This window comes from Galeopterus variegatus, unplaced genomic scaffold (assembly GCF_000696425.1).
Source record: "Galeopterus variegatus unplaced genomic scaffold, G_variegatus-3.0.2 Scaffold1187, whole genome shotgun sequence".
Taxonomy (NCBI): Eukaryota; Metazoa; Chordata; class Mammalia; order Dermoptera; family Cynocephalidae; genus Galeopterus; species Galeopterus variegatus.
Window position 1 is genome coordinate 194,086 of NW_007727298.1, and position 22,221 is coordinate 216,306.

The 22,221-nt window shown below is 40.1% G+C and overlaps 1 protein-coding gene across 1 annotated transcript in view; it reads left to right on the top strand.

Annotated features, from left to right (window-relative positions):
* Positions 1–22,221, top strand: part of LIN7A (lin-7 homolog A (C. elegans)) — a 151,555-nt gene that overhangs the window by 34,693 nt on the left and 94,641 nt on the right. The window contains exon 2 of the mRNA XM_008575435.1: positions 21,477–21,595. Coding sequence (XP_008573657.1) covers positions 21,477–21,595 — 119 coding nt within the window. The remainder of the gene's footprint in view (positions 1–21,476; positions 21,596–22,221) is intronic.

Sequence of the window (22,221 nt, forward strand, 5' to 3'; positions counted from 1 at the left end):
GCTTCAAAATATACTACAAAGCTATAGTAATCAAAAGAGCATGGTTCTGACACAAAGACAGACATATAGACTAATGGAACAGAATAGAGAGCCCAGAAATAAATCCATGCATTTAGTTACTTGATTTTCAACAAAGGTGCCAAGAACACACAATGGGAAAAGGACAGTCTCTTCAGTAAATGGTGATGGGAAAACTGAATATTCAGATGCAGAATGAAATTAGACCCTTATCGCACACCACATGCAAAAATTAACTGAAAAGAGATTAAAGACTTAACCATAAGACCTGAAACTGTAAAACTACAAGAAGAAAACATAGGGGGAAAGCTCAATGATACTGGTTTGGGTAATAGTTTTTGGAATATGACCCCCAAAGTACAAGCGATGAAAGCAAAAATATTCAAATGGGATTACAACAAACTAAAAAGCTTCTGCACTGCAAAGGAAACAATCAGTAAAGAGACAACCTGCAAAATGGGAGAATATATTTGCAAATCATATGTCTGATGAGTTTAATATCCAAAATATATAAGGAACTCATACAGCTCATATAGCAAGAAAAAATCCAATTTTAAAATGGCCAAAGGACCTGAGTAGACATTTCTCAAAAGAAAACATACAAATAGCCAACAGGCCAACAGGTATGTAATAAAAGGTTCAACATCACTAATCATCAGAGCAATCCAAATCAAAAGTACGATGAGATATTACTTCATCCTTGTAGAATGGCTATTATGAAAAAGAAGAAAGATAACAAGTGTTAGAGAGAATTCGGATAAAAGGGAACTCTTGCACACTGCTGGTGGGAATGTAAATTAGTATATCTGTTATGGAAAACAATATGGAGTTTCCTCAAAAAATTAAAGATAGAACTAACATATTATCCAGCAATCCCACTACTGGGTATATATGCAAAGGGACTGAAATCAGTTAGTCAAGGAAATGTCCACACTCTCATGTTCACTGCAGCATTATTCACCATAGCCAAAATATGAAATCAACCTAAGTGTCCATTGATGGAAGATGGATAAAGAAAATACAGTATATTCAGTACTCCCCCCCCCTTATCCATAGGGGATATGTTTCAAGACCTCCAGTGGGTTCCTGAAACTGTAGATAGTACTGAACCCTATATATTCTATGTTTTCTTCAATACATATATACTTACAATAAAGTTTAATTTATAAATTAGGCACAATCAGAGATTGACAACAATAATCTCTAATAAAATAGAATGATTGTAACAATATAATGTAATAAAAGTAAAATGAGGATTATTTGAACACAAGCACGTGATACCATGGCAGTCTCTCTGATAACCCCAAAATAGCTACTAAGTCACTAACAGGTGGGTAGCATGTACAGGGTGGATACACTGGACAAAAGGATGATTCACGTCCTGAGCAGGATGGAGCAGGACAGTGTGAGATTTCATCACACTATTCAGAACCATGAGTGTATTAGTCTGTTTTTGTTGCTATAACAGAAATACCTGAGACTGGGTAATTTATAAAGAACAGAGGTTTATTTGGCTTAGGATACTGGGACAGCTGCATCTGGAGCGGGCCTCAGGCTGCTTCTACTCATGGTGGAAAGTGGCAGGCAGCTGGCAGGTACAAGCAGATCACATGGTGAGAGGAAGCAAGAAAGAGAGAGAGGAGGTGCTAGGGTCTTTTTAAACAATCAGCTCTTGTAGGAATTAATAGAGTGAGAACTCATTCAGGACCCCCACCCTGCAGGAAGAGCATTAATCCATTCAAGAGAGATCTGACCCCATGATTCAAACAGCTTCCAACACTGTCACATCAGGGATCAGATTTCTGCATGAGTTTTGGGGGGACAACACATCCAAACTCTATCAGTGAGCAATTTAAAACTTATGAATTATTTATTCCTGGAATTTTCCATTTAATATATTTGGACCACAATTGACTGCTGGTAACTGAAACTGCAGAAAGTAAAACTGTGAATAAAGGGGGACTATAATACACACAGTGGAATAACATTTGGTCTTAGAAAGAAATCTTGTCATCTGTGACAACATGAATGAACCTGATGGACATGATGTTAAGTGAAATAAGCCAGGCACAGAATGGCAAATAATACATCTCACGCAAATAGTTGAGCTCATAGAAGCAGAGAGTAGAATGGAGGTTACCAGAGACTGGGTGTGAGCATTTTTGTGTGTTGGGGGGAGGGAGAGGTGATGGGTTAGGGAGATGTTGGTCAAAATTTCAGTTAGTTATGACAAATAAGTTCAAGAGATATTATTGTACAACATGGTGAATGAATATAATTAGTAACAACATATTATATACTTCAAAATTGCTAAGAGAGTAGATTGTAAATGTTCTCACTACAAACAAAGGCTAAATGTGTGAGGTAATATATATATATATATATATATATATATTGACTGCTTGGTTTGGCCATTCCATGGTGTGTGCAGGTTTCAGAGCATCATGTTGTATACAACAAATGTCTGCAATTTTTATTTGTCAATTGAAAAATAAATAAATTTTGAAAATAGCTAAATTTCAAAATCAAGCTAAAATTATTCAGTTATTTTCAATTATCTTTGTAAGTTTTCATTTTAATCTTAGAAAAAAAATTATAGTAATAGTCCTAATAACATAGACAAAAAAATTTAACGATTTTTTTAAACATCGAAAAATATCAAAAGCTTAGGACTGAGTTATATACTTACCCTATAAAACCCCCAGATATTAATTTATTTTATAATTAGAAAATAAACTACTCCAGTTGGCTTTTGATAATGTTTAAAATGTATTTATTCAATATTTCATATATCTGTACTTATGACTAAATACCACTTCATTAGTTACTGTTAGTTTGCTATGCAAATGCAGTAAGTTATCAGACAATTACTTTTCCTCCTTCTCTATTCCCAAAGTCAGATTTATGAAAGAAACATCAATAGAAAATCTGAAAAAAATGAGGAGAAACTCATTATTTTATAATTTTTACTTGAAAGTTTATATCATCTTTTATACTTGCTGATAGTAATCATGTTCTCAACAAAATTCATACACTGTTCACCATAACGATTTCTATAAACACCAAGCTCCTCTTTGCCCTCTAATCATCTTTTAAAGATGTATATTGCACCACAATAGCCTCACCATACCTCTCAAAGTAGCTGAGAAATTGGATGACAGTATGAAGTAGTAGTGATAAGGTAAGAGGGGAAACATACTATTAAGTAGTTTGATAGCAGAATAATATACCAAAGTGTCAGTTTAGATGAAAATATTCATCCATTTTCTAGTACAGGATGTACTTGAGGACAGGAAAAGTTAAATTTGTAGTTTATTCATAAGAAGCTCTCTGAAAACACAGAACTTGACTGGGTTCTGTCCAGCAATTTCCTGATGGTCTTTCTCTTCCAATTTCCTTAGCACTATGAAAAAGGGGAGCGGGATTTACCGACTATAATATGAGGAAAAACTCCCAATTTTTGTGACATGCACAGGTGGAACCATAAAAGGCTGGGTTTTTTTAGGTACTAAGCTAGGAAAATACTGTAACTGACATCGTTTTGTTCTTGATATTCTATGATGCCAGACAATAATTATTTAGCTAACATTTATTGAGAGATCATGTGGTAGATAAGAAGTTATGGAAGGAAAAGTGAAATATACAGACTTCAATTTAAAATCAAAGCTCTGTGAAAGCTCTGTTCTTTCATCGAGCTGCATCTAAAATCAACTGATAGGGAATATGGGATACAAATGCAGTTTGTGGTAATGGGTATGCTGCCAGTATGAATCTGGCTCTCACATCATGGGAACGAGGGGTGACCATTAGCTTTGTATCTCTTGAATATTCATAATTAAAAATAATAAAATAAAATAAACTGAAGTTATAGATGAAGTGTAAGTGCTCATTGTGTTCATTTTCTAAGACACTTCTGAAAAAAATTGTCTGCATCCAAAATATTGTAGTTTGGACAGTATACTTTAGATTATCTCCTGCAGAGAGCTTAAAAATATGACATCCCCCCAAATTTTTATAAGGCTTAAAATGAACTCTGATCTACTTTTGAGTCATCCCCTCTGGTTCTTACTGCTCTCACTTGTAGAAGATTAAATTTGATCATTATAGAAAGATGGAGTCTGACCCCTTAAATCCTCATTTTCTCAGCATTCACATTTTGTAAGAAATCAAAATCTTGTCAAATAGAGTTTGACATAGTATCTCTGTTAACTAGTGAATACAAATATTTACATAAATATAATAAGAAAATTTAATTCAATACAATTAATTCTATTCAACAAACTACTTTTAGGTGTCTGCAATTGTCATGATTCTATATTGGATACAATGGTGTGTACAAAATTTAATGGGAAACAGGTATTATAGTATTCATCATAAAAGAGGGCAGCTGATTTTTCAACTTCTTTCAGACATGCAAAAATCAATTACAGTTTGGCCAGGTCTAATTCCTCATAGATCCTCAAAACACAATCAAGTCAGGTGTTTGTTCTCATGGGTGCCATCAAGGCTGGAAACAAGAAAAAAATGAAATATGCTAATTTTACTGTGATTAGAAATAAGGCTATAGTTGACTGTAACGATGTAAAGACATGGGTACAAAATAGAAAAGTGAGGTGAAAATACAGAAGAAAAGGAAAGACATCAACTGTAGTAAAGAGAAAAGAAAGCTTATAGAGAATAAAAGGTGAAACTTTTGATTTCATGAAGTCTCAGGTAATGGTAGGTATAAGGAAAATACAGGAAAATGGCCAGGGCTCTCTCAGATGTTCAGAATCTTGCCAAGCATTTAATGTAAATATGCATGTGTGCCCAGGTGTTCCTTGGTTGTCTAATGTAATTGTGTATGTGCGTCCGGGTGTCCTGGGTTATTGGACTTAAATATAAAGGACGAATGGCTCTGATCCACGGGGTCATCCGCCCCCAGGATGCCCCTTGGTGGGGGGCATGGGGCAGTTGCTACTGCTGCTGGAGGCTGTTGCTGCCAGTGCCCCCGGGATGCCCTAAGAGGCCACCGCTGCTGCTACTGCTGCTGTAAGCTGCTGCTACTTCTGAGGACTGAGCTCTGTCGTCTGCCAATGGCTCCCAGGATCTTTCCCAATCACCTAGCATGCACCTGTGTGTGAGGGGTCTGATGACCCAGCCTGGCATATGAGGGGTCTTTGACCCAGTCTGTAGAATGGGTTTGAAGGGTCTCTGGGCCCTAGCCCTATCAGTACAACTGGCCACATCAGCAGGAGTCGGACAGTAACCCCAGCTGAACAATTAGTGTAGCTATTGCTGTAACCCTACAGTAGGCAAATCAAGCTTCAACTTTAGCTGCTCGGAAAAGAAAATTAGATGAACTTGAAAAAAAAAAAGAAGAAGATAAAGGACAAATTGCTGAATATAGTTTCTAAAGTACTGGGAACACATTACTCATTCCGACCACATAATAGCAATTGTTTAACAAAGAAAGCCGCATCTTAAGCTTTGTATACCTAAAGACTTGTTTATTGGGTAAGTGATCACTTTCATATGAAATAGGTACCTTCCATTTCAGAGAATCTCTTAGCAGCTGTAGATTTACATTTTGTAGCATAAACTGTTCCCATGATTGCAGTGGGTTTGGCAAATACTGAGCGGTCCCTGCTAGGATTTCATCATGATATAAATTTATGATTTAAAAATTCTAGTGTTGTCAACTTTTTTGTGATATACTTCAATGTCATTCCAAATCCCATGAAGAAAAAAATTATTCCATTTTTGAAAACAAAAATGAAACGGGTATTTTGAACAGAATAATGTGTAACTTTTTTTAAAAAATTGAGCTCATTTAAATTGAGCCAGTTCTTTTAGGGTTTACTGATTAGTCTTTGTTTAAGGAGCATGGCAAGTTGTTGGCAGATCAAAGCAGAGGCAAGTGTCAGATGAGTAGGACACAGTGATTGTCATGTCTTCTTAGTAACTTGTAAATTGACAGAATTTTCTTTCATATCACAGCAATGGAAGTCAGTGTTATTGACCCTTTATTTTGTTGTTACACATGGTATGTTTTACAGTACCAGACTTAAACTGAGCATTCTTTGACCCAATTTTTATATACATCAAAAAAGCCAATATTTCATGTACACTATTTAAAATGTACTCTTAATTGTGACTTCTACTATACTGTGCAATAATACTGACTTATGGCTACATATGGCTCTTTAAAGCTGTTCTATTTAAACTTCGATTGCTCAAGTATAAGAATATGTCTTTAGAAAGAGGATATCTAGTCATTTTATCAAAAGAAATTTGAATTGCAGAATTTCCTTTCTATAATTTTACATTTTCCCTTCAAACATTGCCACTTATAGAACAGAAAATAAAGACTCACAAGAAAAAAGAGTTAGGAGAAAAGAGGATATAGATCTCATATATAGATTGCATGCCAAGTACTTTATATTAAAATCTCATTAAACTTATATTCTCATTTAAACCTCACAATAACTGTATAAAGTCATTATTACCACTTTTTCTAGTTCACAGGTCTCTTTGACTTTTAGGTCTATTCCCATATTCTCCAACTGCTTGGTGCAGTGATGAGACATTTTACATAATCCCTTATCTATCCTGAATTGGGTGATCTTATATGGATAGGAACAGAATAATTGGGACAAAATGCCACCCTCATTATTTCCTTTTAAAATAATTTTGTTTTCAGGATTCTTCTACTGTGTTATTGTTGGCACTTACCAAATTTATTGACACCATTTACTTATAGATAAGGCAATAGCCACAATTATTTATGAAGCACTGTTAAGACACGTAAATGTACTCACTAATATGTGTACACTTTTCTGCCTGACAGGCATTTGTGGACAGCCTCATCATATAGCTGTGCATCACCTCAGGGTGGTGATTCTCCTCTCACCCTCCTGTCCATGTCTTGCCATTCTTACTATTACCATTCTAGTCTAAGCTTCCACCATCTCTTGCCAAGGCCTTCTTCCTGTGTATACCCTTGGTCCACTACAATACATATTCTAAATAACGTTCATACTGATATTCATAAAATGTGAATCAGATCCCATCATTCTTCTGCAGAATACTCTCCAATGACTTTCTTTAGCAATAATACTAAAATCTAACCCTCTTATGAAATCTTTGTACAAAATCTGGCCCCTGTTTACTTCTCAAGCTTTGTCTCCTATCTAGCATTGTGCTGGGGTTGATGCTTTCTGGCTTGAGAGCTGATTGTTAAATATTCAAGAATCTTACAAGCCAGTGAGTGATATTATGTTCATAGCTCAAACTGGCCATGGTAAGAGTATTACAGAAATCAGTAAATGCAATAAATTATTGCTATTTTTGTTTGGTTTGGTTTTGTCTGTTCATTTTGGAGAACTGGTTGTTAATCATTTACCGACACAGCACTATTACTATTGCTCTTTGCCCCAATTACAGTGTTCCACTGACAGTGGTTTTATCTAGACTTCTAACATGCAGGTTTGCTCCCCTCACTTTAGCGTCTATTCTTGTCTGGATGTTCCTTCTTTGGATTTTTATATGGCTAGCTCCTTCTAATATTCAAGTCTCAGTCCAAATGTCACCTTCCCAGAGGTTTTCCATAACTATTTTAATCAAAGGATGACCACACATTACTCCAGTTTCCCTACATTGACCTTATCCCTGACACCTAAAACAGTGCCTTTAAAGTCATGTGCTCTTGTGTCAGCTAGCTTGCATTTGGTTGAAAGCCACAGAAAACCACACAGTAAAGCATGTATTTTTTTCTCATAGACAAGAATAATGGGGTGGGACAGTTCAGGGCTAGTCAATAGCTCAGTGATGACATCAAGGGCAAGAACCCTTCCTTCTTCCTGCTCTACCACCTTTAGCACCGGACAGTCATTTTCACGATCACAAAATGGTTGTTTCACCTTTAGGCACTTCAGAGCATCATAGCTGTCAGGAGAAAGGGGAAAGAAGAAGGGTGCAAAGACCCAAATGCTGAAGGCATATGCCAGCAGTTTGTCCATTCCAAAGGCCTCCCTAGAAGCCATACCCAGTGTTCTTCATTTACAACAACTTGGCCAAATTACAGTAGTGGCTGGAAAAAGAAGTATGTTCTGTAGTAGAAGGCAGGGGATAAAGAGGACTGGCTTCGTGGCAGATAGTTCATATTGTTTCTCATTGTGCTTAACGAATTTTTATGGAGTTAGTGGACAATAGCTTTAAATGACCCAGCTTTATCTTCATTCAAGCTCCAGCTTCAGATGAATTATGTGTAAATTCCACAGTCTTAATGTCAATCAGGTTAATCAAAACTCATCGTTAAAGAATGAGAAGATGATGATCAAACTATTCCAGATTACTAGAAAATCACTCCCTTTAAATTCCTATATTTTAAAAATTTCAGTATTTTGTTGTTGTTTTTGTTTTGTTTATAATGTTTTTACCTATTTCGAAGGAAGTCTTTCCAAAATTTGTCATCTTACTATCATCAGGCAATTGATGATGTTTAGATTATTTTTCAATGATTTAATGTTATAACTGTGAACATATTGATTATACTGTAATATAATCTGACAGTTTGGCAGTGTTATTACTATTTGCTCCAGCTCAGAATGGTCCATATTGCTATATTTAACAAAATAAGTTTGGCAAAGCTTTATTTCTAGTCCCTTTCAGTGGCAAGGTCGAGGAATAAATAAGAGCACGGGCACTGGAGTCAAGCACAGCTTGTTTTGAATCCTGGTCCCACCATTTATTAGTCGTATAGCTTTGGGCCAGGTAACTCATCTTTCCAAGTCTTAGTTGTTTTTTGTTTTTGTTTTTTTTTCTTTAGCTATGCAATACAAATAATAGTAATCCCTTTGTGTTCTTGTGAAGATTTTATAAGATGATTTAAGTAAGGCAAGTAAGCACTGAAAAAATGATGGCTACTAACTCACTTTGTTCTGGATCATCACTCAGTAATTTCTAGAGTATATTTGTGAGCCACTTCCTGCATCAGAATCATCTGAGATGACCACTAAAAGAGCAGATTTTAAGGCTTCACCTTGGCCTCTTTTATTTTATTTTATTTTATTTTATTTTGTCTCAATTTAACAAATGATCCAGGGGTAAATTTTTATGTTGACTAAAATGTAAGAATCTCAAGTAGAGATTTGTTGATCAGATTAGCTTAATCTCTGTTAACAACCTTGGAGAAAAAGAAGTGTTCTGGGAGTGATTTTAAGTATGTAGATTCCTGAGTCACATCATAATGTAGCTCAAATTCATTTGTAGCTTAAGTTCAAATCCTAACTCTACCACTTACTAGCTCTTTCCTTGGAGAAGTCTCAGTTTTCTCTTCTATTAAGTGAGGACAATAATAGTACCTATCTCTTAGTGCCATTCAGAGAAATGTTTAAAGCAGTGACATAAATACTACATGTGACAGCAATTAGTATTATAAGTAACATTGTTATTAGAATCTCCAGGGTGTACCTCAAGACTTTATATCAGTGATTCTCAACAAGATTATACATTATAATCACTGGGCAGCGCTGAAGATCCTGATGGCCAGGCCATACCCCAGACCAATGAAATCAGCAACACATGTGGGTAGAATCCAGGCATCTGTGTTTTTAGTGCTCCCAGGTAATTTCAATGGGCAGTCGAGGCTGAGACCCACTCCACTCTATCATTTAAAAGCTGTCCAGGTGATTCTGATGATCAATGAATACTACCTGAGAGACCTATACTGGTTAATAGAATGAGGGTTAATCTTTATTGAGGGAGAGAAGATTAAGAGTTCAGCCTCTGACCAAGAAAACCTGCAGAGTAGAGCTATTATAAAAGTACTGAATGCTGAAGACAAAGCTGCAAAAGCAAAGCTGTGATTGAAATGAAAATAATAGGCACAGGGTTTAGAATCACTCAGATCAGGACTCCAAACCCAGATTTTCTACTTGTTAGTGACTCAAACTCTGTCTATATAAGCCTCAATTTTCTCATTTGCAAAATGTGGATATTCACCACCAAATAGGGTTGTTGTAAGGATAAAAAGAGTTTAAAAAATGTAAAGCTCTTAGCATACAATGACCCCACATCACAGATGTTCAATAGAAGTTTACCGTGATTATTGCTTCCAGAAGTGGGGATGGATGGAATGGGAGATGTGAAGGAGAGTGAGAAGGCATGGGTAACACCTGAGTATTTTCCTTTATGTAATGGGATAGAGATACTAACCAGAGTTGGCAGACAATAGGAGCAGGTTTCAGGAAAAAATTCAAACATCTTGTTTTCACTGTTTGTCTAGCAGCTTCCCAGTCCTTATCAGATATTCCTTCTAATCTGAGCTATACTAGTAAACCCAGACTTCTATGTTAGTAACAGACTCAGTAGAAAAGTTTCATAAAATAAGTGTAAGGAGGTTCTGAACAAGAACCTTAAGGGGATTCTCATAAATAAACCACACACACTTTATTGCAATAGTTTTAAGAATAAATATTTTGCTGGCTCAAAGGCTTCTTTTGCTCCTTTCTAGATACTAGCCTTGAAGGTTTATGGTGCTTTTATAGAACTAAGTCAAGTCAGAAATATGTTTGAAGCTCCAGTCTCAATGTCAAGCTAGGGCTCACAAACCCTTTAAGCCCGTTGTACAGACTGGATCACAAACCCCTCACACACAGGTCCACGAGCTATGTAATAGGAAAAAGTCCTGGGAGCCGTGGGTAAAAAATTAATAGGCTTTATTCAGAGCTAGGAACAGCCGACCTAGAGGCCTCCCAGAGCATTCCAAGGGGGCACCGTGTATCAGAGCCATTAGTCCTTTATACTTAAGTCCACAACCCAGGACACCTGGGTGCCCATATGCAATTACATTGGATAATAACCAAGGAACACCTGGCTGCATGTGAATATTTACATCAAATGCTCAGCAAGATTCTGAACATCTGAGGGGCGCTGACCATTTTCCTTCACTTTCCCTACAATCCACCCCTTCAGGGTCCTTCACCATACAATCTACACATCCAGAATCTTCTGTGATGTTCCCTTAGCGAGGATAAATGACCCTCACACTCATATAACCTATTGTCCATTCAATACACCTCGAGGCTTGTCCTGTAGTTCTATCCTTTTAACCATTAGCTGCGAGAATCTTTCCTTTATGCATGTCCAGTTAGTAGTCATCATTGGGGTGATTTTCCATGGGAACCCTGTAGTCCTACTGATGGGAAGTTCAGTGCATATTCAGCAAGCTGACACATCGGCCACACAAATGTATGTTGGTGCCTGCAGCCACAACTCTATGGGCGAAACACTATGGGTTATTGGTACCAGTAGGGGGAGTTCTCGCCCCCTGGTAAAATACATGCCAGTTTGCCATCCTGAGAAAGGATGGTTGCAGGAATAGGTATCTTACTGGGTTTATGATACCATACATTATCCACTAACACTGTTGGATCTGTAGGTTCTACATGTAACAGTATAGGGCGACTCATAATTGGCCATAATGATAATACAAATGTGGCCTTTGGAATAGAGTGCTTATCTGTTCCAGGCATCTGTTCCACTTAGGGAGGCCAGGTACTTGTCACCCAAGGTGAAACTTGCAAGTCTTCTTCTAATCCTCTCCCTCAAGGCCCTACTAGACCTACCCAGCGTGTATGGGGGGCTTCCATTCTCCAAGGTCATTCCAATTGTACTGTCTGTCCCTGTTGTAAACAGGTTGGAGCTGGTAAGAGAATATTTCCATTCTTGCCATATACTGGTTTCAAAAACTTATCCTTTGTAGTGACTTGCAGTTGTTTAGGTGCTGCAGCCCTATGCAACAGAGCTTCCACTGGAGAGGGTCCACCTTTGCGGGGTCTCTCATTTAGAATCCTGACTGCTGGATGGGGCTTGGGCGGGGATAGCCTTAGTCCCTTTTTAAAAAGACCATTGTACTGTTCAATCATTCCTGCTGCCTGTGGATGATATGGCATAATATGTAACTTACACTGAATAGACAACTGGGAAGCCCACTTCTGAACCTCATGTCCAGTAAAGTGGGTTCCATTATCACTCTCTATGACTACAGGCTGACCATACATAGCCGTAAGGCTATTCAGTGCCTTCACAGTGCTTACCTGGTCTGGGGCCTTACGAGGCCATACAAACAGAAGACCAGTAGCTGTATCAACAGCAGTGAAGATACATGTGGAATTCTCTGACCTTGGAAGTGGTCTGACAAAGTCCACTTGCCATCGAGTCAGGGGCACTCTTCCTCGAGTTATTTGCCCATCTGTATGTGGCACTCATTGGGGATATGGACTCTCTTGAGTGCATACTGGACAAACGTGACAAACGTTCACTACATCTTCCCATTTTATGGGCAGGGCCCATCTTTGAGCTGACATCCACATGATTTTGCTGCCAGCATGCTGCATTCGTCGATGTAACCACTGGGCTACATCAGCAGCTGGAGCTCTCTCCAGCCATCTTACCTTAGCCAAGGCATTGGCTTCATCATTGCCTGAACTGGCTAAGGGGAAGTGTCCTGTGACATGGAAAAGACTTACTTCTTTCTCATGCCCCAATTCCCATAACTCTTGCCACATGGCTTGTGCACACAGAGGTTAGTGGCCTACCATCCACCATTGATATTTCCAAGTAGAGATCTAAAGGGTTAAACCTTTGTACACAGCCCAGCTGTCAGTACGGATGGTAAATGGCCCAGGCTCGCTTTTTATCACCATTGATATTGCTCTCAATTCAGCTCTTTGACTGCTTTGCCCTGTGCCATTTTCATACCACGTAGTATCTGTTAAGGGTTGGACAGCAACAGCCGTCCATGATGCTGAGGGTCCCATGCTAGAGCCATCTGTATACCAAGCTTGCTCTGTGATAGGTCCCGGTCCCTCATGGAAAGCTGTAGCCTCCACCTCCATGGGTAAGGGTTGTGCCAAAGTTTCCTCCCCAACTCTGCTGGTCCTAGCACAGTCTGCAACTATTTAGACAGAGGACTCATTGACACAGTGCTTCTTAGTTCTATATATGCTCCCCATTTAGACAGAGTGGGAGTCTGAGCTACACCCATTTTAGGGGTGGTTGCCCATGTGCACAACCAACCTAGAATGGGGTGTGTTGTCCTTACTAGGACCTTGGCAGTTACTGTGATATCTTCAGTAGCCATTAGGGCAGAATACACAGCTGCTAACTATTTCTGTATCAGAGAATAACATACTGTGCCCTTCCAGAGCAGAGACCAGAATCCTACAGGTGTTTGGAATCAGTCTTGTCTCTGCCACAAACCCCATCCTAACCCCTGTAACTCAAAAGGTTTAGTGGGATCAGCCACTTGTAAAGCCTGCACTTGCTGTATTGTCCTCTTTGTAGCCTGGTAATCCCATTCTACTTCCTCAGTCCAATCCCAGGGATCTCTTTTCTTTGTTAATGCATACAGCAGGCATGCCATTTGGGCCATGTTTGGTACAAAAGCTCTCCAATACCCCAGAAGTTCCAAATATGTCTGCTGAACTACTGTTGTGAGTCTAGGGTATGCCTGTATCTTGTCTATAATAGCTTCTGGGATGACTGTCATCTTACCCGACCAGACCACTCCCAAAAATTTGACTGACAGCCCAGATCCTTGCACTTTGGCTGTTTTCACAGCCCAGCCACATTGTTCTAAATAACTTAGCAGTGTTGAAGCTGCCTGGGTTAAATCTGCAAGAGAATCAGAGGTTAGTAACACATCATCAATATAATGAAAAGTTGTAACTGTGCTGGGCCTAGTCCACTTGCCTACGTCCCCAGCTACTAAACCATGACAGATGGTTGGGCTATGCAGATAGCCTTGGAGCAATACCTGAAAGGTTCACTGCCTCCCTTTCCAGGTGAAGGCAAACCGATCTTGGCTATCAGCTGAGATTGGAATAGAGAAAAAAGCATTTGTAAGGTCCAATACATAAGTTCCTAGCTGTGTCATCATCTGATCCATTAAGTCATGAACTGAAGGCATGGCTGCATGCAAAGAAGGCACTACTTTGTTTACTTCTCAATAATCCACAGTCATTCTCCATGTACCATCAGGTTTTTTCACTGGCCATACCAGAGCATTAAATGGGCTATGAGCCAGACGAATAATGCCAACTTTCTCTAACTCCAAAATAGTGGCACCTATCTCCATTTGTTCTCCCAGTAGGTTTGGGTAATACCCGTGGGTCATGTTTAGCACATCCCAGTAACACAGGATTTACTCTCTGTATTTGCAGCCAGAACTCTCCAACTGTTGTTTGCAGGTTCAAAACATAAAGTACATCAATACCCAAGATTTATTCAGCTACTTGGGGTACATATACAGTATATACATGAGGGGGCAATCATCCTATGCCCAGTGGCAGTGACATAGCTTTGACTTCAATATTATGTCTTCCATAGCCATCTACAGGAACTGTGGCCCCTGGCAACTTATCTGGATTGCCATATATCAGGCTACATTCTATGCCAGTATCCACCAATGCCAATACATGCTGCACATTTGTCCTTGACCAACATATTGCCAGTTCAATGTGAGGCCTCCGGTTCTCACCCACCCCCAAAAGATGAGCACCTTGGCCTGCTCCCTAATCTAAATGGTATAGTTCACCCACCTCTGTGGGAGCAACCAAAAAATCCTTTAAATCCACTGGCATATGTCATCACCTATTTCCAGACGTTTACTGATACACTGTTCAGGGCGCAATTGTTGCCACAAGGCAAACAGGACTGCATTTGTTTGCTGGTCAATTTTCTTGCTATGAGCCCCTACCACAAGCAAGTCAAGCCACCTCTGCTTATGGCTGGTCTTGCTTGGTCCCCTTGGGATAAATTACTGAGCATTTCTTGGGGGTTTGGTCTTAACCATCTTCTGGACCCCTTTCGCTTGTCTTCTTTCCTCCACTTCCCCCAGACTGGCTATCATGGTTGTTACTTCATGTATAAGGAGACCAACATATGGGGCCAGTGTGGCCATCAGTGACCCAAAGGACATCGATGGGGCATTTTGCAGCACTATGTCTCCCATGCTGCCTGTAAAATATTTATCATCTGGGCCACAGGTGTTTACATTAAACATGGACTGCCACATCCCCAGCTTCCAAATTATTTGAACCAACTCAGCATATGTTTGCCATTTACTCACAATTTGGGGCAGTTCTCCAGTGTTAGCCCACACAGTTTGGGCAGCTGCATTCACGCAGTCCATTAAGGAGTGATTACCCAGCCTTTGTGCATATCTGCAGCTATTCTGTAGCTGCTGCCTCGGGGATGGGTGTATGGTAATGGAAGTCAACTTTTCCATCTCCTCACCAGAGCATGTCACACTATCTACCTCCAAGTCCCATAACCACAGCAGCTGAGCAACCAGGGGCTCCCCCTGTTTCTGCCAGAGCTGTCTCCCCAAGTCAACTAGTTTGACCTGGGTATAGGGGACATAGGTGGTGAATCGGGTCCCATATGTGGATTTTCCACTGGTTGTCTGCATGGTCCCATAGGCTGCTTGTTTCATTTTCTGATGCACAACAGGCCGTGCCTGGAGATGCACAGTTTCCCCCAACTCACCACTGGGTTTGTCATCTTCCCTGGTGTGAGAAGCAGGGATGACCCATTGCTGCACTTCATCCTTCAGGACAAGTATCGACACTTGCAACAATTCTGCTTTCTGCAGCAAATCTCAATTGGCTTGTAGTATAGTGAGCAGTAACCAGACTCTGACCAGCAGGAAAGTGGCCACCACGCACCACATTACTCAGGGTAGCCACATTTCCTCCCCCTCCCAAGGAGCTTTCTGCTGCAAATCTCGAAGCTGCACTGCTTCACGGAGTGCCTGGTCTATGCTGGCTCACAATATAGTGAGCAGCAACCAGACCCCAGTCAACAGGAAAGTGGCCATCAGGCACCACATACTCAAGAGTAGCTGCATTTCCTCCTCTTCCCAAAGCGCTATTGGCTCCCGTACTTGCTCAGAATCCTGCCGCTGACTACCCCAGTTGTTTTGCTAGGGCAATAGCTATGCTAATTGTATGGCTAGGTGTCTAGCTACTGCTGAGCTACAGCTAAGGCCTGGAATCCTCACAGTGCCAATTGTCTAGCTCTTAATCCTGTTCGTGACGCCAATTGTAAAGCTAGGCGACCACACTAGTTGTCGCAGCTCTTCTACCTGCCGGTAATCTTGCACCAACTGGGCTGATGGTTGAGCTAAGGCTGGGTCTGGAGCTCCCAGACCCCTCAAGTCCATTCACAGACTGGGTCACAAACCCTTCACATGCCAGGCTGGGTCACCAGACCCCTCCACGCAGGTCTATGAGCTAGGCAACCGGCCAACACGGTCCTTGGAAGCTACAGGTCTAGAAAAACATGGCTGCACAGGGCGGGTGCCCAAGGCAGTAAAAACACCAGCCAAAGCGGTGCCATGCAGGTGCACTCACTCCACCCACACAATGTTTACTGAACGAACCTGAACTGAGTCTGAGGCAAGGGAGCCCCCAAATTGTTCTATTTTCCCAAAACATTTCATTATTTTAGTTATACTAAGTTTCCATTTGTATTGTCAGAAGCTAGGGCTGAGACTCTTCACACGCAGGCCCACACTCCAGGTAATTGGGAAAGATCCCAGGGGCCATTGGCAGATAACTTAAGCTCAGTCTTCAGCTTCTTCAGCAGCAGCAGCTTACAGCAGCAGTAGCAGGAGGAACAGCAGCGATGGTGGCCTCTTGGGTCATCCTGGGGGCACTGGCAGCAACAGCTTGCAGCAACAACCTCCAGCAGCAGTAGTGGCCTTCCTGTGTTCCCCCCAGGGCCATCCTGGGGGTGGGGGGCACTGTGGATCAGAGCCACTCATCCTTTATACTTACGTCCATAACCCAGGACACCTGGGTGCACATACATTAGACAATAGCCAAGGAACACTTGGGCGCATGTGGATATTTACCTCAAATGCTCAGCAAGATTCTGAACATCTAAGGGGACCTGATCATTTTCCTTCACTTTCCCTACACTCAACAACAGCCAGGCTTGGGCTGAAGGGACCTGATCACCCCACTTTTGGTTTTTAGATTTCTTTTGGCTCTTATCACCTACTGTGTATCCCAGGCCTCACACTGCCGGATTTCCTTGGGTGAGAACAAACAAGATGGTTCAGGCTCCAGTGGGCACTGCTTTCCTGGTCTCTCCCTCTGCTCACATAGGCATAGAGGGCGGGCAGATCACCAAGTTCACTGCCTATGCAACCACAAAAGGTATGCTAGTCTCCTTTCAGGAACAATTGGTCATTATAATTGGTTCTGTTAGAACCTTCCTCACTTAGTCAATGGAAGAGAAGCAAAAGACCCTGTATTCTATCTTAAGTTAATGACTTAACAATTCTTGAATTTTCTCTCACATCCCAGTTACCTCTTACAAGGAATGGAAAAGGCCTGTGGTGTAATGTAACAGGGTCAGCCCAGCTTTTAATAGGTCTTAATGAAGGTGTGTCTGATTTTCTTGATGGCTCTTTTTTGAACAATATTTTTCTCAGCCTTGCATAGTCATAGGAATCATCTGGAAGCTTAGAAAAAAAAATACACACCGATGAGTGGATTCCACTCTTACAGATTTTGATTTAATTGGTCTGGGGTAGCAGGCCCGTTTCAAAACTTCACAGGTGATTCTAGTGAGCAGCCTTTGCTAAGAACCACCGTTTTAGAATGCGGGTGGAACTTCACATTAATTGCTTTTATCTGTGAGCTTTAATCAATAATTCTGAGACTCCTGCCTTCTTCTCACAGTTCCTGAATCAACATCTCTCAAATGAAGATGAGTGTCAGGAGCCTGCATTTCAATAAGCTCTCCCAGGTGATTCTTCAGCACATTCATGTATTAGGACCATTAATCTACAGCAGAGGTTCTTAACCCTGGCTGCACATTAGAATCACAGAGAGACCTTAAAAATACCCATGTCAACTATAGCAGTGATTTCAACCTTGGCTGCACTTTGGCATCTCCTGAAGGAGTTTAAAAAGCCCCATGCCCAGTCCCCCTGCCCCTTCCTGTGCCAATTACATGGGAATCTCTGGGTTGGGACCTATCCAGACATCTGTGGTTTTTAAACTTCCCCTGGTGATTCCAATATGCAGCCAAGGTTGAGAACCACTGTTATAGAGATTCTGGTTTAATTTGTTTGGGGTGGGTCTCAGGCATTAATAATTTTTAAATGTACCCCAGGTAATTTTAATGTGCAGCCCAGGTTGAGAGCTACTGAATAATCAGATTGGTGCCATTTTCAATTTTTCAGAACTTCCCCTAATGTAGTCACTAACACCCTTCAGCCTGCATATGCAGGCTGGCCTCCTTCCCCCACTCCAGATCCAAGCAAGGCTTGACCAAGATCCGGAAGTCTGAGAAATTACAGGTTCACACAGACATAGACCTCTAACACCTGCCTTCCCGAGCCAGTCTCTTTAATTAGTCTGTCATTTATTCAACAAATGTTCCTTAAACATGTAATATTTGTCAGATACTGTGCAATAAACTGTGGAGACAATGACAAATAAGATATTGTTCCTGACACTTCACGAAGCTTATAGACTTGTGGGGATGAAGGAGGGAAATGTGCATGCAAACAGAGGTACAGCAGAGTAGTAATTATTACAATGGATGAGTGAACAAGAAACCATGGGAACATAGACATGACAGCAACTACAGCTGCTTGGGAGACTCAGGGAAGACAGGTTTGAAGAAATGCTAGGTCTTCCCTGCAAGGCCTAAAATATACTCCAAGATGTGATTTCTGTCCATCTCATCTCTTGCTACTCTCGCCCTGGTTCAGCTTTAGCCCACTGAACTCCTTTCAGTTCTTGGAAGGTCCCACGCTCTCTTAACAAGCCTTCAATCTGCATTTATTCCCTTTGCTTGGGAACATTCTTTCCCCTTTCTCTTCAGGAACCTCCTACTTAGGACTCTGCTTAGGTTTTACTTCCACAAGTAGGTCCTCCCTGACCTCATGGATGATGATAAATATCTTTGTTAGACATCCGTGGACCAACCTATAATGCTGCGTTTATCACACAGCCCACTTTTTTGCATGTCTGTGACCCCTCAAGCCTGTAAATTCCATGAAAGCACAAAAAGGGGCTGTCTCCTTTACCACTGTGTCTCCTGTGCACAGCACATTGCCTAGCTCTACTGAATGAATGGATGAATTGCATTCTAGGAACAGGGGATGATTTGAGGCAAATCGTAGAGGCATGGTATTGTGTGGCATGTTCTAGGAATAGCAAAAATTTTGGATAGCCAATGTATAGGATAAGCAGGAAGAGGTATCCAGAAATGAGTGAGAAGAGGTTGGCTATTAAAGGCTTTATCTGTGACCCTCAGTGAGGAATGGGAAGCCAGAGAAGGTTTAATGTGCAAAAATAATAGTTAGGTTAATCATTTCAGGACAATTACTCTGGAAGCAGTGGTGGCGGATGGACTGAAAAAGAAAATACTAATTTAAAAAAGATCAGTTAGGAGATGTTCCAGGTGAGAAATGATAAAGGCTTCCCTGAAATTATGAAGCAAAGAGGCTCCATTCAAAAAGCATTTCTGAGATACAATTGACAGCACTTGCTGACTAACTGCATGCGGGGGTGAGTGTGAAAGTTGATGGCTTGGTCTAGTTTGGGAGACAGGCTGGGTGTGGATACTGTTAGTGGAAATACAAAATATAGGAAGAGAGGAGCTAGTTTTAGGGAAAAATAATAAAGAGCTCAGTTTTAAACCTGTTGGGAATTCCATATGCCCATGGACATCTGAATAGAGAATTTTATGCAGCTAGAATTGAATAAAATCCCAGCTTGGCACCTTATTGATTGTGGATGTGACTGGTATTGTCCAATTGAATGTATTGACTTTTAGTTTATGCAGTAAATGACAGACTTTGGAAACTGGCAGTGTCATATTGATTTAATGATTTGTGCTACTTTGGGCTACAATTGGCAATCAAAATAACTACTTCAGGGAGAGTCCCTGTTAAAGTCACTTTGTGGTTATTTGTTTGGTAGATACTTAAACCTATGCTAACCCCATCTGAATTCTGAGCTGGTAACAATTTTATTATAAGTATCTGTGCTATTATATTCCTTTCTCATTAGACTGTGGAGTCAGAGAGAGAGTGCCTTATCTTTCTCAAGCTAGTGCCTGGTATAACAGGAACTCAAATTAGTGGATGGATGGATGGGTGGATGGATAGATGGATGGGCAGAAGGATGGGTGGATACATGAACGAATGAATTTATAACCTGATGGCAGGGAAATGGGATACTTTCTGCAGCTAGTCACCTAGGAATTGAAAACCTCATATCCTGCAACACAAATTCCTAAGTGACTTTTCAGTGAGCTGTTGACTGTAGCAATAGGGGTAGAAGAGATCTCCCATAAATATATTTAAGATGGCCTTTCATTATTTCATTTTCTCTTGGCAGTATGAAATAATTAAGGGAATTTTCAAGTTATGGCTATAAAAGACAATATGTTTCTTGACATTAACCTTTGATATTTTCAAGTGTAAAAGAGGTATTTATTTATTTATTTATCTATTTAAAGATGACTGGTAAGGGGATCTTAACCCTTGACTTGGTGTTGTCAGCACCGCACTCTTCCAAGCGAGTGAACCGGCCATCCCTATATAGGGATCCGAACCCGTGGCCTTGGCGTTTTCAGCACCACACTCTCCCAAGTGAGCCATGGGCTGGCCCTTAAAAGAGGTATTTAAATTAACTGTTATTAAAAACTCTTTTGCATGGTACTGTTTTAGAAGCTGGTAGGTAGGTACATGAATTGATCCTTGTTTTAGGAAGATAACTTTGTGGACCCTATAAAGACGTTGGAGAAGAAATGATTGTAGTTGGACAGAGGAGAGATAATGAAGGCCTAGAATAATGCAATGGCAATGAAATGGAGAGATTCCGTTCATTCATTCATTCATTCATTCATCAAACATGTATTCACTGTATTATACCACACTCTGGGATGCAATGGTTACCAAACCAGACAAGTTGCTACCCTTAAAGAGTTTATAGACAAGTGAAGCACATGCACATCAATCAAATCATTATATTAATAAATGCAACATTGCAACTGTAATAAATGTGATATAAGAAAGGAGGGGTCAAACTGAAAAAAAAAAACTCATAGGTAAAATTGACAAATATAGTTTGGCTATTAGCGTGTCAGAATAAACAATAGACACGTGTCCTGCTCTTCTTTCCTGAAAGAATACTTAAACTGATCTGTGTGACAAAAATAACATATATGAAATACCATCAAAGAAGATGTATCAAGTTACAAATTGTGTGGACCAGATTAAAATGAACTTTTACCAAAAAATGAGCTCAATAAGCTATGAATTGTAAATTTTGATTTTGCAATTAATTTCACTTGCAATTAATGTCACAATTCAATTGGAATAATGGTACTTTGCTGCTGAGATACAGTTTATCTAGATCTTTTTTTTTTTTTTAATTCAGATGTTGCAAGAGCAATTGAATTACTGGAAAAACTACAGGAATCTGGAGAAGTACCAGTGCACAAACTACAATCCCTCAAAAAAGTGCTTCAGAGTGAGTTTTGTACAGCTATTCGAGAGGTATGACACTAAGATTTTAATAACTATATCCATTCAGCCATATGTCTTCTGAATAGAAAACATGTCTTTTCCACACAAACAGTTGAAATAGTTGAGATTGGAACTACATCTTAATTTTCTGTTTTAAGTTCCTTGGACAGATGATAAAATATAATTTAGTCTGCTAAATTCTTAAATTAGATCCAGCCAGGTTTTATACATACATATAAAACCAAATTTTTATCTTACGGTGCCAATGAAGGGACTGTCTCAGCTGGTGACTGTTGCATGTAGTCTAAACTATTTACTGGTCACATGAAACCACCTGGAAATTTATATAGGAACAGTCATAATTAATGGTAGCTCAGCTTTTCTTAGGAGAATACTCAACTAAGTCTTTCACAGGTAAATCTGGAAGAATAAGCTCCTGATGACTAAAGTTATAGTCATACACTCATTACTATTTAGTGCAATAATGGAAAATCTCCGAACTGGCTGATATGTCTTTCTAACAAATCCTTGTAATACTTTCCTGGCTAATGGTTTTAAGACAACTAAGGTGAAACAAGTGTGTTGAAATAACTGCATTTTGTATTGACTTGTGGTGGAACTGACTCTTCAACTAATGAATTTCATAGGTTACAAGA